At 38.6% G+C, this 19516-nt stretch overlaps 1 protein-coding gene and 1 non-coding gene across 3 annotated transcripts in view; one reads left to right on the top strand and one right to left on the bottom strand.

Moving 5' to 3' along the window:
• Positions 1-543: 543 nt before the first annotated feature.
• On the bottom strand, positions 544-649 carry LOC121101133. Its single transcript, XR_005833078.1, has one exon. It is a non-coding gene; the product is annotated as a U6 spliceosomal RNA (small nuclear RNA).
• Positions 650-2247: 1598 nt separating this feature from the next.
• Positions 2248-19516, top strand: part of NPHP1 (nephrocystin 1) — a 60267-nt gene continuing 42998 nt past the window's right edge. The window contains exons 1-8 of one of the 2 annotated variants that reach the window (XM_040623178.1): positions 2248-2424; positions 4860-4933; positions 9214-9274; positions 10302-10426; positions 14825-15065; positions 15371-15472; positions 18771-18874; positions 19321-19363. In XM_040623178.1, the coding sequence (XP_040479112.1) occupies positions 2356-2424; positions 4860-4933; positions 9214-9274; positions 10302-10426; positions 14825-15065; positions 15371-15472; positions 18771-18874; positions 19321-19363 (819 nt within the window). In that variant the 5' untranslated portion in view covers positions 2248-2355. The remainder of the gene's footprint in view (positions 2425-4859; positions 4934-9213; positions 9275-10301; positions 10427-14824; positions 15066-15370; positions 15473-18770; positions 18875-19320; positions 19364-19516) is intronic. The other variant, XM_008700142.2, reaches the window with a different exon arrangement.

The raw sequence follows: 19516 nt of genomic DNA, 5'->3' as shown, positions 1-19516 counted from the left end.
ACTTAAATAGTATTTTTCAGCCTTAAAAGTGCACATGAAACACAGGGGTATTATTAAAATATAGGTTCTGATGATGTAGGTCTATGGTGGGGCCTGAGAAAATGCATTCCTAACAAGCTCCTGGGTGATGTTTATGATGCTGATCCAAGACTCAAAGGAATAAATGGTTATAATCCTGAGTATGGTAGAAAATGTATAAAATTAAAGTCATCTTTCCACTTGAGGTGAACAACAAGAAGCTTTTTTGTGTCCTTCCCCATTGCTTATATATACACACACATATAGGGGTTTTGCTTATTTTTACCAACATAGAATTATACTATATTCATGACCCTGTAACTTCCATTTAAAATATGGAAATCCTTATAAATCAGATATAGAATATTTTTTCTAATTTACTTATTTACGTATTTACATATTTAAAATAAGGATTTCATAAATGAATTTTGCATACTTCTTATAATAGCACTTAAAAGTACTGATTTATTAATCCATTTAAAAATATTTTATAGCAATCCTTTCTCATTTGTTACAAACATTTTTTTAAATATAGAATGCTTCACAAATTTGCATGTCACCCTTGGGCAGGGGCCACGCTAATTTTCTCTGTATTGGTCCATGTTAGTATATGTGCTGCCCAAGTGAGCCCTGTTACAAACCCTTTTTAAAAAATTTTATTTATTAGAGAGACAGTGCATGCACATGAGCAGGGGGAGGGGCAAAGGGAGAGGGAGAAGCAGATTCCCCGCTAAGCATGGAGCCCAACATGGGGCATATCCCAGACCCTGAGATCATGACCTGAGCTGAAGTCAGATGCTTAACCAATTGGGCCACCCAGGCCCCTTTTACAAAACTTTTAATGAAAATACTATGTCTGGCTATTTAAGTGAATTTTAAAGTATCATGAGTCATAATGGAGAAGTTAATTCAAAATAAAGACCTGAGCTACAAAAAAGCAGATAATACCAAGTTGGTCAAGGATATGAAAAACAAAAACCCATATAGATAGAGTAAATTGGTACAACTTTGGGAAAATAGGCAATACTACTAAAGCTGAACATAAAACATGACTTGTGGCCCAGCATCGTGTACATATGTTTGTACTATGTATATATGTAAGTAATAGCTTGCTTGTAACAGCCCTAAACTGCAAACTACCCACATGTCCAGCAACAGTGGAATGAATAAGTGTATCACACACATGAATACCAGACAGCAATGAGAACTGAACAAATTACAACTACATATGATGATATGGATGCATCTCACAAACATATTGACTGAAAAAAGCCCAACAAGATGCCAGGACACACTGCATAATTCCGTTATACAGTTTTAAAAGAGGCAATCAATTTTTTGTTGTTAGAAGTTAGGACAGTGTTTACTTTTGGCAAAGGAGGGTGGGTAGGGATTAGGAGGGGAAGACTACTTAGGATGCTGGTAATATTCTGTATCCCAATCTGGGTGATGTGACATGAGGGTGTGCTCAATATGAAAATTCAATGAGGTGGACACTTGTCACTTTTCTCTCTATATATTTGAAGAAAAAAGTACACAAATAAGTAGTATAGTAGTTGGGCCTGTGGAATCAACCTCCTTGTACTGAAAAGCATTCATTTAGTGTAGTTCATCATTTGAAAAGTGAGCTCTAGCATCATTATTCTTATTCGGTGTAGTGCAAAGTTTGGGAATTGGGACTTAAAAGGATTCGGTACCACCTGGGAAAATGTTATTACACTCTCCCTGAGAGGATATGTAAAATGGAGATCATAATTATTTGCTCACATACTTGTTGAACAGACAAAATCACCGTCCTCACAGAACTCAGGATAGGCAACGTACAAAACCAAAATGAGACGGAACCAGCAATACCCCAAATGGCAAAGAATTAAAAACTGTCCTTTGAAGGGAGAATATGCGACAAAATCATGTATCCCATGATAGGATACACATAGAAAAGCTATCCTTGCAGTTAATTTAAGAGTTTAAGATGCTTAAATTGTACCTTAAGATTAGTTTAGCAAAACTGACAACAGAAAACAAATGCCGTAACACCGAGAACCCCGAGAGTAATGGCGTGGTAATACCGAGGTACTGTGGGACATATAGTTTCCCACGCCTTTGGGCACTCTCTCCCACCTCCACGCCAACCCTGCGGAATTGGCCAGTAAAAGAGGACTACCTGGGCAGCGGGCCTAATCTGAGAGCCCAGGACCTGCGGGGTGGCGGGAGGCTACCACAACAGACCGCTGCCTCCACGTTCTTCTTCGGACGCGCAGCGATTGCGTCACCTTCCCCCGCCGCCGCCGTGGTTTCCCTGGCGACCGGTGCGCGCTCAGCGCGGAGGGGAGGAAGATGCTGGCTAAGAGGCAGCGCAATCCTCTGCAGGCCCTGCAGCGCCGCAGTCAAGAATTGAAGCTACAGGTATCGTCTGGCTGTCCAGCCGGGGGGCCTGGGCACCACGAGGTGGCCTGGGCTGTGGCGGCGGGCGAAATCTGGGGTGCACCCTAATTCTGGCAACCTACCCCAACCCACTTACCCTCCAGAGTAATAGCGCTCCCTCCCTCACCCCAACATCCGGCACTAACCCCGATTCTAACCCCTCCTGCTTCTAAACTCAACCCCCGGGAAGCTGAACCTCCCGAAAATCATGACCCATCGACTAAGCGCCCTCCCCCTCCTCCTAACGTCTCAGTCTCCAACCTGACAACTCCCTTAACCCACTTCACCTCCAAATCTAATCTTAACAGTAACCTTTTCCAACCAACTCTGCGTCCATCGCTTTCCTCCACTCTCCATTGCCCCCTTACTTTTGAGCCGTTTTCCACTAGAGGCAGCTTTTGCTTCACATGAATTCAAACGAAATAGGTGTCAAAGAATAGTCCTAATACGTAAGAAAAATATTAGGATACGACAGATTAGCAAAGGACATGAACTAAAGAAAAAGTGCAAGGAACTCATAAACATGAGAAAAGTTAACTTAAAAAATAATCAAGTAACTGCAAAGGAAATAGAATATCACGAACATTTTTAAATGTTTTGTCAGTACTGGGGAGGGTGTGATGAAACACGCACTTACATACCCTGCTCCAGAGTATAAGGGACAGCCTTTCTGGAAAGCAGTTTCACAAGATGTAGCAAATATTCACGCTCCTAGCCTGGGTAATTACATTTCCTGGGATTTGCCATACATAATAATAAAAAATTTATTGGAACAGAGATTAATGTATAAAAGTGTTCATCACAGTGTTACTTACATTAGAAAAGACTGGATATCACTTAAATTATCAGTAATAGGGGAGTGGATAAATAACTTATGATGGGACATAATACCCATGGTGCATTATTTATGAGGATTGCAGTTTACTTTGAAATACATAAAAAATAAAATGGATTGATGAATAGATCAAAAAGGTATAGTAAAATATTAATGGTAGAATCTAGGTAGTGGGCATATGGGGGTTCACTGTGACATTCTTTAAACTTCATTGTATGTTTAAAAGTGTTCATTGTGAAATATTGGGAAAGGGAATTAAACTTTTATTTCCTAGGTTACATGGTATTTAACAATATATTCTTTTTTTTTTTTTTTTAAGATTTTATTTATTTATTTGACAGAGAGACAGCCAGCGAGAGAGGGAACACAAGCAGGGGGAGTGGGAGAGGAAGAAGCAGGCTCCCAGCAGAGGAGCCTGATGCAGGGCTCGATCCCAGAACGCCGGGATCACTCCCTGAGCCCAAGGCAGACACTTAACGACTGAGCCACCCAGGCGCCCCTCTGTGTTACTTTTTTTTTTTTTTTTTTAATGATTTTTTATTATATTATGTTAGTCACCATACAGTACATCCCCGGTTTCCGATGTAAGGCTCGATGATTCATTAGTTGTGTATAACACCCAGTGCACCATGCAATACGTGCCCTCCTTACTACCCATCACCGGTCTATCCCATTCCCCAACCCCCCTCCCCTCTGAAGTCCTCAGTTTGTTTCTCATAGTCCATAGTCTCTCATGTTCATTCCCCTTCTGATTACCCCCTTTCTTTATCCCTTTCTTCCCCTACTGATCATCCTAGTTCTTATGTTCCATAGATGAGAGAAATCATATGATAGTTGTCTTTCTCTGCTTGACTTATTTCACCTTCAGCATTATCTCCTCCAGTGCTGTCCATGTTGTAGCAAATGTTGAGAACTCGTCTTTCTGATAGCTGAGTAATATTCCATTGTATATATGGACCACAACTTCTTAATCCAGTCATCTGTTGAAGGGCATCTCGGCTCCTTCCATGATTTAGCTATTGTGGACATTGCTGCTATGAACATTGGGGTGCATATGGCCCTTCTCTTCACTACGTCTGTATCTTTGGGGTAAATACCCAGTAGTGCAATGGCTGGATCATAGGGTAGCTCAATTTTTAACTTTTTAAGGGACCTCCACACTGTTTTCCAGAGTGGCTGTACCAACTTGCATTCCCACCAACAATGTAGGAGGGATCCCCTTTCTCCACAGCCTCTCCAACAATTGTTGTTTCTTGCCTTGTCTATTTTTGCCATTCTAACTGGCGTAAGGTGGTATCTCAGTGTGGTTTTGATTTGAATTTCCTTGATGGCTAATGATTTTGAACATTTTTTCATGTGTCTGTTAGCCATTTGTATGTCTTCATTGGAAAAGTGTCTGTTCATATCTTCTGCCCATTTTTTGATTTGTTTATTTGTTTCTCGTGTATTGAGTTTGAGAAGTTCTTTGTAGATCTTGGATACCAGTCCTTTATCTGTAGTGTCATTTGCAAATATATTCTCCCATTCCGTGGGCTGCCTCTTAGTTTTAACAATATATTCTAACAGTCTCTATTTATTGTAGGTTGATAGCTTGCTTTCTGAGAGTCGATTGAAAGGAGCTCTAGATGCCAGTAAAAGGAGAGATATTTACCAAAGGTAAAACTTACTAATTATATACACTTTCCAGAAACCATACTTACATTTCAGTGGGCAGTATTTATAGCATAGAAATCGTTTGAGGGGTTATTTCTTTCCTTTTTTTTTATGGTACAATTTCTTTTTTTTTTTTTTTTAAGATTTTATTTATTTATTTGACAGAGAGAGACAGCCAGTGAGAGAGGGAACACAAGCAGGGGGAGTGGGAGAGGAAGAAGCAGCCTCCTAGCGGAGGAGCCTGATGTGGGACTCGATCCCAAAACGCTGGGATCACGCCCTGAGCCAAAGGCAGACACTTAACGACTGCGCCACCCAGGCGCCCCTATGGTACAATTTCTAAAAAAGCAAAGTATTAATGGGAAATAATACTGAGGTAACAGTGAATGAAACTTTCCAAAATGTATTTAAAAATATTTCTTGCAATTATCTTTATCTCCCGGTCTAAATAGTGATGAAATGGTAAGATTAAATAGAGAATTACAAATGTTAAAAAGCAGCAACTAACATTTTTTTGCTACTCTGTATGTCCCAAGCAGTGTGGTCCACACTCTAAAGCCTCTTTCTTGATTAATTTTCACAATAACACCATAAGATACTTATTAATATACTTGAGAAAATTAAGGTTCCCACGGTGGTTTGCTAATATGTCTACCATGACTTTGCTATAAGACATTAAAGTGGGCAGGCAATAAAAATGTTTGAAGAACGCTGAGAAATGCAGAATTCAGTCAAGCAAAAAAGAGAATTTCACTGCAGTCTCATTGTAGTTAGAGGCCTTGGTCCATTGGAATCAAATGGAAGGATTACAGCATGGTATAACCGGGATCTAGGAAAAACTAAGCTAAACCTGAAGGTTATGGACTTGCTGTTGTGAGAGCAACTATAAGAACTGCTCAGTGTCAACATAGTGGCTGAGGCAGAGTTATGGTAGATCTTGGCCTACAGTAGTAGCTCAGATCCTGGGATCTGGTCAGAAAACTCTCAGCCCATACATTTGAATAATAACTGGCTGATTATACAGTAAAAATAGCTTGTACTTAAACCTTTGAAGATATTGTCAGGTTTCTTTATACTCAGTGATAAGTGAATAAGTTTGATGATCGTTCCTTAAAATTGACTTGTTGGGGCTTTTCTCTTTAGCCTTGGTGTTTTGAAATTTCATCATGATTTAGGTGTCATTTTTATCTGCTAAACACTCAATGGGTCTTTTCAGATTGAAAACTCTTGTCTCTCATGAGCTCTGGGAGATTTTCTTTTCCTAAAAATTTTTTTTTTTTTAACACTTCTGTTTGTCTCTTTCTTCCTGAAACACCTTTGAGTCGGGTATTGAACCTCCTGGACTATTCTTGGTCTCTTAACTGCCCATTAAAAGTTTTTGTTTCTTTGTCTTTTTATTTACACCTGGGAGATCCTCTTTTTTTGGTTCCTCCGGACTCTGATTATTTATTTATTTATTTAATTTTGGTTACTCGTGAATTTTATCTTCCATGTTGCGGTTTTCTTTATTATATCTGGTGGTCCTTGGGTTATCATTTTTATTTAAGAATGTGGGAGTAGTTTGATTATTCCAGATAGCAGTCCAGGATTCTTCTATTGTTGTATATATAGGTCTCTTTCCTACAGTATTATCCCCTGAATGAGAGTGAAGTTCTTTGTACGTGGGCAGGGATTTTCAGGGGCTGCAAATAGTCGTTAGGCTGAGGCATGCCCAGTGCCAGAATAGGGTGGGCTTTAACCCTGGTGTATAGAAAACTTATTTGGCAACTGTAATTCTCCCCAGGTCATTTATTAACTTTATTTTTTAGAGATGAATCCTCTGGTAAGGAGGGAGAGCAGAAGGGGGTGAGATAAGAGAAAGGGAAAGCTAGCTGGCTCATATTTTCTGTGAACAGACTTTTTAAAGAGCCAGACATCTTATCAAAGGGCCTTAAATAAATCTGAACTTAATTACTATCTTTACTCTCTTCCTAAATAATATAAAGCCCATAGATTATGTTAAGATTAATAACCTTTATAGCTTAGATATTATGTATATCATTTAATTAATATAACATAATATAACATAACATAATATATAAAGCAAATTCCAGCCATTGTGGTTGTCTTCATCTGTAGAACTTCATAATATATTTGCTTAAACACACTTTAATTACCCCTCCCTCCCCAGTCCTTCCTATCTGCTGACCCAAATCGTGGTGTTCTCTGCCTGGCAGATCTTGTTCCTCTTAGGGACTTCTTCCTCTCTTTATAGAAGAAATGCTTCCATCTTTCTTCCATGCAGCAGAAATTTATTGAAATATCTTGTTGACAGGTGGTCCCTCTTTCATTGTCCTACGTTCAGGGTTTATTACCTTTTAAAATGTTTTAATCATTTTTTGTGGGGTTTCAGGAGGTGGTGAGGATGAATGTGTACTTGAGTTTTTATCCTGATCCAGAAATCTTAAAATATCTGGACAGTTTGAGGAATTCAATAATTTTATAGATATGAAGGAGATCATTATAATAAATAATTTGTTTCATAGTTTTCTACTCTGGTTCTGAAGTGAAATTTTTTTTTTTTTTTTTTTTTTTTTTAGAGAGACAGCTAGCCAGAGAGGGAACACAAGCAGGGGGAGTGGGAGAGGAAGAAGCAGGCTCATAGAGGAAGAGCCTGACGTGGGGCTCGATCTCAGAACTCCGGGATCACGCCCTGAGCCGAAGGCAGACCCTTAACCGCTGTGCCACCCAGGCACCCCTGAAGTGAAATTTTTGAGTCTAGTTTCAGTTAGGATTCTTTTGGTCTGAGTAACAGGGCACCTGTTAAAACTAGTGGCTCTACAGTCAGTCTCATTCCACGAAAACTCTGGAAGTAGGTTCTTCCAGGGTGGATAAGTGGCTTGTGATGTCCTCAAGACCAGCCCTTGCTATCACTGTGCTCTGTCATCCTCGCCTAGTCATGATGGCTCCCCTCACCTTTACAGAGTCCTCAGGTATCCGTATCTAAAAACAGAAAGGGTGAAGGATTCTTTATGTGCTGCACCAGGGAGGATAAAATGGGAGGCTGTGCCCAACATATTTCTTTCATGTTCTGCTGGCCAGCACGGGGCCACACACCCACCCTACCCGCAATGGATTCTGAGCACTGTCAGTGTCAGTGTCAGAGGGGGGCCAACCCTGTCAGCATAGAAGCAGGTGGCAGAAGGGCTTTCGGATAAGTAACTCGCAGGGTCAGCCTCAGTTGATATTTTCCCTTCCTTTCTGCCTCTTTCACAAAGGATTTTTGTCCCCTTTTTTGCTACTTACTTCATTTCGTTAGTTTCTGTAAGAAACTAATAGTTCTGTAAGAAAAAACAATACTCAAACAGCATAAAAAATACTGACTCTCACAAGTAATCTTTTGAGAAAGCATTTGAATTTTGATAATTGTCATTATTAGATATAGCCCCATTTCAGTCATTTTTATACATCTTACTTGGGTCTAAGACGTAAGCTACGTTATATGAGGGGAGCCTGGGTGGCTCAGTCGTTAAGCATCTGCCTCCGGCTCAGGGTGTGATCCCGGTGTTCTGGGATCGAGCCCCACATCAGGCTCCTCCACTGGGAGCCTGCTTCTTCCTCTCCCACTCCACCTGCTTGTGTTCCCTCTCTCGCTGTCAAATAAATAAATAAATAAATAAATAAATAAATGCTACATTATATGAGCTGTCTATGGAATAATTAAAACACTGTACCCATCTAGCTAGGCCAAGCTCAAAAGGGGAATGTGCTGTGGTGGGAAGAGGCCAGCTATAGAATCCTAAACTCTGTCTTCACATGTTACTCCACCATTGACCAGCTGTGGCCCCTCCTTTGAACCTCACCTTCCTTCCACTGGAGTGAGAGTTGGTATGAGGTGCAAATGAGGTGGCGCTTGCAAAGTGCCTAGCATTCTGCGTGATGCACAATACACTTCGTCATTGTCGTCCTTAGGGGGGTCTCCTGGCTAGGTCCTAGGCTTATGGAATTTTAGAGCTGGAGACGCATTTTGAAGTCCAGTGCTTTCTTTATTTTAGAGATAGGAAACTGAAAGTCAGAGTCACATAAGCTTTCTGAGTCTTGGCTGTCATACCTGTGTACCTCAGAGCATGTAAGGATCACCCGAGCTGGTGGGTGGAAAAGCAGTTACAGGTGAACTTTTCAACATCATTCATACAATAGCTAATTGTCTTGCCAGCTTAAAGACTTTTGTGTGATTTTATAAACAACTTTCTAATTTGACAATAGAAAATTTAATATTTTTTTCTTTCTTTTTGAAAATTTAGATGTATCCAGTTAAAACAGGCAATAGATGAAAATAAAAATGCTCTTCAAAAATTAAACAAAGTAAGTATTAAAACCTGTTTTTATACAGATGTTTTCCTTAAGTGGGAATTCATTAGAGTGGGTAAGTTCCTGGGTTTGCTTTAGTGATGGTGAAGTCTAACTGTGGTCAGTGCAGACTTGCCCCACTAGCTTACTGAGCGTGTGCTTTGGAGCAGAAAAGGCAGGCCTCTAAATGCTGAGAAAAGTTCAGCTTTGGTGAACTTACCCAGCATTGAGGACCTAGAAAATCCAAGAAGCTATTTTTATTTTTGCATTGTGTGTTTTATGCTTTATAGATTAGAGTTGTTTTGATTTTCCTTGCCCTATGGGGAGAGTACATAACCTGGCCCTGAGGGTAAGTGGTAAAGAAGCTTCTTGTATCACATGGCAGCTCTAATATCAGTGATTCTGCAGAAGTAGGAGGAGCTAGAATTTACTCTTGGAAGTTCCTTCAGGATGTTCCCTTTTAGTAGAAGCCTGAGCTTCAGCTAAGTGTCCAGGGCCAGAGAGTCACAGAGCATTTAAAGTGGAAGGCATCTAGAATTCATCTCCCTACCTGCATGTGAGTGTCTCTTTGGAATTTCAGTGGTACAAAGCTCTTGAATTTATGAGGCAGGCTGACCCTAAACTTGAAATCTAATTATCCTGTTCATAGGTGAGGAAACTGAGTCTCCCAAAGGTGAAACAGCTTTCTCAATGTCTCACTGCCAAAAAGTGGCAGAACTTGGGATTGGCATTCATCTTTGTGACTCCAAAGCCTATCTTCTGTCTGGAACCTATCTCTTACTGACTATAGAGGGTGTGGAATAGCTAGCAAGAAAATAAAACAAAAAAACAAGTAATATAATTTTATTTATTTCTTCATTTGGGTTACATTTCAATATAATAATCTACATTTCTTTTAATCTTATTTCTCTAAGGTAGACCTAGTCTCATGTTGACACTTTGTCTTCTAGAACTTACTGGAGTATTTTTTTTCCTTCTAAAATAAATATAATAGGAAGCTGAAATAAACTTTTCAGTGAAATAAACTTATATTCTCTCATAGGCTGATGAACCTGCACCTGTCGGGAACTACAATCAGAAAAAAGAGGAGGAGCACAGGCTTTTGGATAAGCTTACCCACCAACTGCAGGAACTCGCCGTGTCCATAAGTAGAGAAAATACAACTGAGTATATGTCCTTCCTTCCTTTCTTTCTCTCAGATATTATGTCACCAACAGTTTTAATGTTTGACTCAGAATAAAGACATATTAAGAGTATAGATATAAACAAATGGTGATAAAAAGTATAATCAGTTGACATTTATTTATTATGTATAGTGGAAAGTCTTAGATCCTATAAAAGATGTAAAGAAGTAAAAGTCATAATCTGTGCCCTTAGGTAATTTATAAACCAGTTGGGGAAACCAAAATCGATCTGAATAGCTGAATAAACAAGTATTAGAAAATAAGGATGATGCCTTTAGTGTCAGTGTTGATACATAAAAAGAAATTATTTGGATTGTCTATTGCTTCCTTCTTTCATAAGTTTTCTTTAAAATCGGAGGCAGAAGTATGCATTGTTTTTCTGCTGTAGTGGATGTTAATAACAGCCTTTGCAAAGTGGAAAGAACACTTGAGGGTATAAACAACCCAATTTGTGGAAAGCAAAAAGGAAAAAAATTAACTAGACTCTTTAAGTGCTATTCCCATACTTTTACTATATCCTGGGAAAAATGCTAAAGGATGTAGATCCAAGGATTCTAGAATTTCCACTAATTTCCAGTACTGAGAATGACAATGTAGCTGGTTTTGGACTTAACCTTCCTACCATAAACAGCTATAAAATCTGGACAAAGTATACAAAACAGCTGGTCGAAGTCATTGAACGTCAGCCAAGCAGGGCTGATGTACTTAATATAGGAAAGCACAGAAACTAAGTTCTCCATTCACCCAGATCCTCTCCCTGGGGAAAATTTATGGGCTGTGGTACAGGAAGGTGGATCGTAAACAGGGAGCAGCTGTGTCACAGAGCTCAGGAGGCAGAGATCAAATTTTGGAGTTCCCAGGGCCTTTGCAACTTGTGGGAGAGAGAAGGGAGTTGCCAGAGACAACTACAGAAATCTGAATAGACTCCTGGGCTACACAGAGCGTGATTCCAGAAGCACTGGCAGAAAGTACCTGCTAGGAGACTGAGATTTTAAAAGATTCTGGAAGTCAAACAATCCTGGAGAAATATTGGAGTTTGTACCCAGCTAGAATAAAGAAACTTTGGTGAATGCTTCAGGCATTTAGTGGAGATCACAGAAGGCCTTTGTCATGCTGTCATTGCCATTGCTGTTATTAAGAGTAATGAAAATACCCTAATACTAAGAACTGTGATCTTGAAATAAAGACAAGACTGAAGTAGATCTTGTCCAAGCCTAAAACCAGACCTTAGCAGGAACATCATACTTTAACTGAGTAACAGAATAAAATTCAGCACTCTATAAAGGAAAATGACATAATCCAAAGTCTCTAAATGTCTCATCCATAATATCCACTCATAAAAGAACTACTGGAAGCGGAAAAGAGCAGGGGTAAATAAGTAATCAGCAATGAAATAATAAGACAGTCAATAAAAGCAGACTTAGATCTGAACTAGATAATACAATTAGCTGACAAGGACTTCTAAATAATGATTAATACTTTAAAAGAAGAAAAAAATGGATGAAATGGAAAAAAGTGGAGTATTTTAAGAACATTCAAATACAGAAAATGAACATTCTACAATTGTAAAATATCTGATGAAATAATGACTGAGAAGCTTCTCAGTCTGATTCAATATCTAGATTCAAAGAGGTGTAAAATGTCATGTAATAAAGAGAAAAAATAATCAGTAGAAGCTCAGATGACCCAGATGTGAAAATTATCAAACAAGAACTATAAAACAACTGTTTTCAATTTGTTAAAGAATTTGTTGGAAAAGATGGATAGCTTGGGTGGATAAGGAGGAATCAAGCAGAGAAATGGCAGTTAACAAAATTTATAGCTTGAAGTGCATACCTTAGAAAAGAAGAAAAGTTGAGTATCAGTTCTTGAAGTTTCCAACTTAAGAAAACAGAAAAAGAACAAGATATTAAACCCGAGGTAAGTAGAAAGGAGGAAATAATAGAAATAAGAGCAGAAAACAGTAAATAATAAAAAAGACATATGGTAAATAATATCAATAAAGCCAAAAGTTGGTTCTTTGGAAGAATTAATTAAATGGATAAATTCCTAGCAAGACTGATCAAGAAAAGAAAAAGAGAAGGGAAAACAACAATAAGAAAACAGGGAGGAAAACTAATCACTACAGATCCTATAGAAATTAAAAGGATGCTGTGAAGATATTATGAACACCTTTATGCCAATACATTTGAAAATCTAGATAAAATAATTTCCTTGAAAAATAAAAGATACTTGACAGAAGGTGAAGAGAAAATCTTAATACTCCTGCTAAAATATCTCCAAAAAAGTTGAATGTATGATTAAAAACCTTCCCACGGAATAAACTCTCAGGTGGCTTCACTGATGAATTGCTGTAACCATTTAAAAAAGAAATAATACCAGTATTACAAAATCTTTATAGAGAATAGAAGAACATTTCCCAAATCATTTTATGAGCTTTAGATATCAAAACCTGACAAGAATATTATAAGAAAAATAGCAAGGCCCTCATGAACACATGAACAAACCCGATATAAAATATTAGCAAACAGATCCCAGTGTCATTTCAAAATGGCAATGCAGCATGACTAAGTGGAATTTATTCCAGAACACAAGGTTAGTTTAACATTCAAAAATCAATAATTGAAATTCACTCTCTTAACACAAGGAAGAAGAACCATGAATAATCACATCAAGTTCCCATTGTCCTTGGCAACATTTTAGAATAATTGACTCAAAATATGTGCAAAAGATCTCCTAAAAAAAGAAAAGGGCATGTTGAAAATCAATATGACACATTTTATGGATTTTTTTTATGGTGTAAAAATTTCGTCGAGTTACTGATTATGTTTAGGTCACTGTGGTGTGAGTGTATCCTACAACAATTTTAAACTAAGTGAACCCAGTACTCTATTCCGGAGACTTTCTCGTGATTGGCTGGTTTTATATTTAGCAATGTTCATTTGCATCAGCCTAAGTATGTTGTTATCCCCATTTTTAAGATAATCTTCTTTAATGTAAGCTTTAGGAGAGCAAAGATCTGTTTTGTTCGTTGTGGTATGCCAAGCACATAGTGTCTGTCACGTAGTAGGTGCCCAGTAAACGTTTGATGACTTTGCTGAATGTTGAATGAACAAATAAAGCTCAGAGAGATTTAGTGACTCATCCAAACTAGTATTATTTTAGTTCCTCTCTCTTCCGGCACCTCCCATTTTACCTCCTTAATATCTTTCCAAACGTCTTTCTCTTCATCCTAATGCTGTGGGGTTTTTTTTTTTGTTTTTTTGCTTTTTGTTTTTTTTAGTTCATACTGTTGTCTTGGTTCACTTTTACCAGCCATGTTTGCCTCTAACCCTTTTTCCAATCTGTTCCCCACATTGTAGCCTAGTCATCTTTCCAAAGTACAGATGGCCTTCTCTTACTTCATTTTAGAGACCGCGTTAGAAAGAAAGCTCACATGGGCTGTGTTCTGTTCACCTCTTTTCAGCCTCATCTCCTTCTTACTCATTTCTTCAAGCCTTGTCCTACCATTCATGAGCTACTTGAGGTTCCCTCCACTTGAGCCTCCTTTCTCCACCCCCTCCCCCTCCTTTCTACTTCCTTTTTAAATCATTAATTCCAAGTCATCCCTCCAGACCTAATTCTAAGCCTTTCCAGATCTCTACCCATGCAGGGTAGGTTAAGTGTCCCTCTTTGTGTTTCCCATAGTACCCTATGTATACCTCCAGTGTACCTATTGAACTATATTGTAATTACTCATTTTCTAGATTGTCTCACTGTAAGCTTCTTGAGGACAGGGAATTGTTTACCTGGTTGACCAGGTTTTGTATCCACTATGTTTGCATGGACCTGACATACATCATTATCATCATTCTATTAAAAACTTGCGATGGGCAGGCACTGTTCTAAACCCTCTGTGAATTTGTAACTCATGTAATCTTCATGACAGTCCCGTGAGGCAGGTTCTATTATTACCTTCACTTTACCAGTGAAAAATGGAAAGCTTAAAAGAAACCTATGCAAGGTCACTCAGCGAGGAGAGGACGGAGCCAGAATGTAAAGTCAGAGTCCATGCTCTACCCACTGCGTTACAGTGCTCAAGCAGCGTTTGCTGAATGGGTGAATCCAAGACTTGAATATACGTCCCGGGGCCTCAAGTCCAGTGCGCGCTCTGCCATGTCCCATACCTGCCTCAGATACAGTAACTCCTTCACCACTCAGTCTCTCAAGTCACATTGTTCGCTAGATGGTAGAAACCATGAGTTGTGCTTTTTCTGTAGTTCCTTTATTTGTCCAGTTCCAAATATGGGCAGGATCTTCTATATGTAGAAGTTGTCCTCATACTTGATCTGTTCTTACACGTTATTTCAAGTGATCCTTATCATTGAACTATTTTTCCCAGAATCGGGGCACCTACTGAAAGAGAGGAAGATGACGATTCTGCTGATGAAGATGAAGAAGCTGAAGAAGAAGATGATGATGATGAAGAAGAAGAGAGTGAAGAAAGTGGTGGGGAGGAGGAAGAGACAGAAGAGGAAGAGGAAGAGAAGCAGGAAAATGAATCCCACCACCAGGCAACAAGTCAAGAATACGTTGCCGTTGGAGATTTTACTGCTCAGCAAGCTGGGGATCTTACATTTAAGGTAGAAACAAGACTAGAATCTAACGTAAGGATAAGTTTGCATACCTGCAGAGTAAGAAAACTCTACGTATATGCCTGTATGACATCTTCCCGGTATTGTTTTTAAGGACTCAACCTGTTTTAATACAATAAGTAAAAATTATGATTTATAGGCAGTAATCATGTGAAATTACGTTATCAATGTTACCTGGTAGGAGAATGGTGAAATTAAATGGTATTCTATTTTTGAAAATAGTTTCAGTGTTGATAATTCCTAATTTAGGGGTCAATTTTAATTTAAAATGTTTTACTTTGTTTTGATTTAAGAAAGGGGAAATTCTCCTTATAATTGAAAAAAAACCTGATGGCTGGTGGATGGCTAAGAACGCCAGAGGAAGCAAAGGTCTCATTCCCAGAACCTACGTGGAGGTTAGTCTTCGCCACTTATTCTTTCCCTTTTTCTTTCTTTGAAAACTTTTTTCCATTTAAAAAAATTTTTTTCAAAACTTGTCTTCATTTTTAATAAAATGTTAATCTGTATTCTTTGATCAATTGACTAGTGAATGACTTGAGATATAAAATTTAATTTTAGAGGGACAGGGCATGGGGAAAATCTTGTGTGTTAACAGTTCTGGGGATCTGTGAAGTGCTGTTATGCAGGTGAGGCCTAGAATGTTATGACACAAAGTGCTTTGTGGATTAATGCTGATCATAAAAATTAATAGGAGTTTATTGTTTGTTGTCAAACGAAACCACAGTCAACTTCCACTAATGTATGATCCCTTACTAGGGTGTACACATACTGTACATGTGTGTTTGCAGCCCTTTTTTTTTTATATTTCATTATATAGCATGGTCATTTTCTTTGCCAATATATATAGATATCTATCTGGATCAGTGCTGTCCAATAGAAAAATTATGCAAACTACAAATGTAATTTTAAATTTTCTCATAACCACACTGAGATGTCTTCTTTTCTGACACCACTTCTAACCCTTCATTATGTGATTTTTCTCTAACACCAAATATGTGTCGTTTTTCCGCACCAGTTCTCTGAAACCAATCAGATGTCCAACAATGCAGTTCAATTCTGACACCAATTCCTGGAGTTAGCGCAGACCTGTCAAGTTAAGGGCTCACCCCATGAGCTGCCCTAATTCGGATGCCGGTCCCAAGTCCCAGGCCTGGGCCACCGGTACTTCTGAGTGACCAGCTATAAATTCAGTTCCCACATGCCTCCTCAGGTTTGATAATTTGCTAGAGGGACTCACAGAACTCAGGAAAACACCTTACTTGTGTTCACCAGGTCGTTATAAAGCCTTTATAAGGCTACAGCTCAGGATCGCCAAATGAAAGGGTGGGTAGGGCAAGGTATTGGGAGATGGAAGGAGTGGGACCGGGATCTTCCATGCCCTCTCTGGGGCCACCCCCCCACCCAGCACAGCACTTGTAAGTGGTCACCAACCTGGAAGGCTCCTGAAACCCTGTCTTTTAGAGGTTTTTATGGAGGTATTGTTATGTAGGCATGATTGATTAAGTGATTGGCCATTGGCGATTGAATTCAGTTTCCTGCTGTTTTATCCTCGATGAAGGTGAGGAGTGTGGTAGTGGTGGTGCCCTGAAAGTTCTAACCCCCTAATCACATGGTTGGTTCCTCTGACAGCCTGTGCCCCACCCCCAGCCCATCACCTCATTAGCATAAACTCAAGTCTGGTTGAAAGGGGCTTGTTATGAATAACATAAGACACTACTATCAGTCAAGAAATTCCAAGAGTTCTAGGAACTCTTGCCAAGAACTGGGAATAAAGACTATATATATATTTTTTTTTTTTTTTAATTATACCACATGCATTTGAAAAAAGGAAAAAAACAGGTGACATTATTTTTAATAATGTATTTATATTATCTAATATATCAAAATATCATTTCAACCTATAATCAATATTGAAAAAATATTTTCTTTTTTGTTCACACCAAGTCTTCAAATTCCAGTGTGTATTTTTTTTTTTAATTTTATTTATTTATTTGACACAGAGAGAGGCAGGGAGAGAGGGAACACAAGCAGGGGGAGTGAGAAAGAGAGAAGCAGGCTTCCCGCTGAACAGGGAGCCCGATGCAGGGTTCGATCCCAGAACGCTGGGATCATGACCTGAGCTGAAGGCAGACACTTAACGACTAAGCCACCCAGGCACCCCATCCAGTGTGTATTATATACCTAAATAGCACATCTCAGTTTGAACTAGTCACACTTCAAGTGTCAGTAGCCACACCTGGCAAGTGGCTGCCATATTGCACAGTTCAGGTTTAAATCATCCTTTTCAATGGTAGTACAGTATTACAATTTCATGTAGATGGACATGTTGTTTCCAGCCTATAAGAACTACAAATTATGTTGCACAGAGCTATGGTTAGCTTCCACTATGAGATACTAAAGGTCCCCCCAAATAGTGGCTTAAATAAGGTAGAAGCGTATTTCTCTCATGCATGGAAGAAGTGTGGAGGTAGGCAATGAAAGGATGGTGAAGGCCCCATCTGGTATTTTACTTTGTACTTAAGTGGGAGGCAGGTCTTCCAAGGGTTATCTAAAGAGATAGATAAGTTGGCTGCTAGATCTTTTAATGATTCCAAGAAGCAAAAGAGGAAAGGGCAATAAGAGGCCAAAAGGCATGAGCTGCTATCTTTTTAAGATGGTTTCCTGAAATTTACACAAAAAACTTCCAGTGGTATCTCCTCGATCAGAATTGAGTCTTGTTAACACCTAGCTGCAAGGAGTGTTTGGAAAATGTAGACTCTTAGCTGGATCATTGCTAAAATCAGGCCTTCTGTAGAAACAAAGAGGTAGAGATTAGGTGGTAGAAAACCAGCAACCTGTGTTGTGGTCAGTCTGCACAGACATCTTTGTAGATTTGTCCGATTTATTCCCCTCAGATAAATTCCTAGGTGCCCATTGCTGGTTCAAAAGGTTTACACCTTTTCCCCCATCCCCAGCATCTGAGAGTACTTTTTCCTCATAATGTGCCATGGATGGCTGCCATCCATCCTTTTGCCAGTGTGGTAGGCAAAAGAGGCCCATTATTGTTTTTATTTCATTGTACTGCTAATAGGATTGAGCATTATTTCATGCCCTTTATGACCATTTCTACATCTTCTTTGTAAATTACCTTTTCAGTTCTTTTGACCGTTTTTCTAAGTAAGAGATTTTTTTAAATTGTATTGATTTATAAGAGTATTGTTTTATTTTCACAATAAGAGTATTAACCCTTGGAAATCTGTGACAGATATTTTTCTTTGTTGACTTTGAACCATGTTTTTTTGTATGTTGCTAAATCTGTCAGTGTTTCCATTTGTGATTTTTGGTTTTGGTATTATAATTGGAAAAGACTTCCCCATCTCAACATAATTTACTTCTAACACTTCTAACACTTTTCTTCTAACACTTTTCTTAACACTTTAACACTTCTAACTTCTTTTATTTCTACCTTCTTTTTTTATTCATTGGAATAAATTCCATCTGAAATTTATTCTGATTAAATTTGCTTTCTACCTCTATCCTTGTAGTTTTTTCAAATAGTGAAGTCATCGACAATATGTTGAAATCTTTTTCCCACTGATTTTTGATATACCCATCATGTACATTCCCATCTGTAGTTGAGCTTTTCTGAAAGTATTTTTATTGGTTGATTTTTGCATTAGGTAAAAAGCACTTCATATTTCAATAATTTTTCAGGCCTACAATAAAGAAGAAGGCCAAGACTCAAGTGAAGAAGGCAGTGAAGAAGAAGACGTAGAGGTGGGGGACCAAACAGCAGAAGGGGAAGAAGTTAAACAAAGGTAAAAGGTGTGAGAGGGTATCAGAGTGAGCTCAAGAAATTTTTTATGGTGATGCTCTGGGTGTTATGTGTAACTGATGAATCGTTAAACACTACACCAAAAACTAATGATGTGCTATGCAGTGGCATAATAAAAAAAAAAATGAAAGAAAAGAGGCTTTTTGTTTGTTTTTACTGTTGTAAATAATTCAAGAATTTTTTAAACGGAGACAACTTGCAGTTTGAGAACAGTGCTTTTCGTGTTACTATTTGCTTAAAGATCGCTACCTTAATTTCGTGATTATTTTTAGTGCACGATATTATTCTTTCTCGGTTTCATTTAGAGACTTAAGCTTTTAGAACTTATTGACAATTAAATTCTTTGTTCTTTGATTGATGACACTCCCTAATTGAGTCAATAAGCATGAGCTGTCTGTGCACTCACCTTGCTATTTTGTCCCCCCCCAGAACTGATTCTCACTGGAGTGCTGTCCGAAAAGCTATCTCAGAGGTTCGTATCGCCTGTTCTGTTAATGTCATGTTTTGTTACCTAACAGTTCTGATAGAGTGCGGATTCAAAACAGGATGGAGACATTGGAAGATGGCATTGGATCTTAAACAGGGTACAGGGCATGGACTGTACAGAGCATAAAACATACGATTC

The sequence above is a fragment of the Ursus maritimus genome, unplaced genomic scaffold (genome assembly GCF_017311325.1).
Source record: "Ursus maritimus isolate PB19 unplaced genomic scaffold, ASM1731132v1 scaffold_6, whole genome shotgun sequence".
NCBI lineage: Eukaryota > Metazoa > Chordata > Mammalia > Carnivora > Ursidae > Ursus > Ursus maritimus.
The sequence above is the reverse complement of the archived record's forward strand: the minus strand, read 5'-3'. Positions and strand labels throughout refer to the sequence as shown.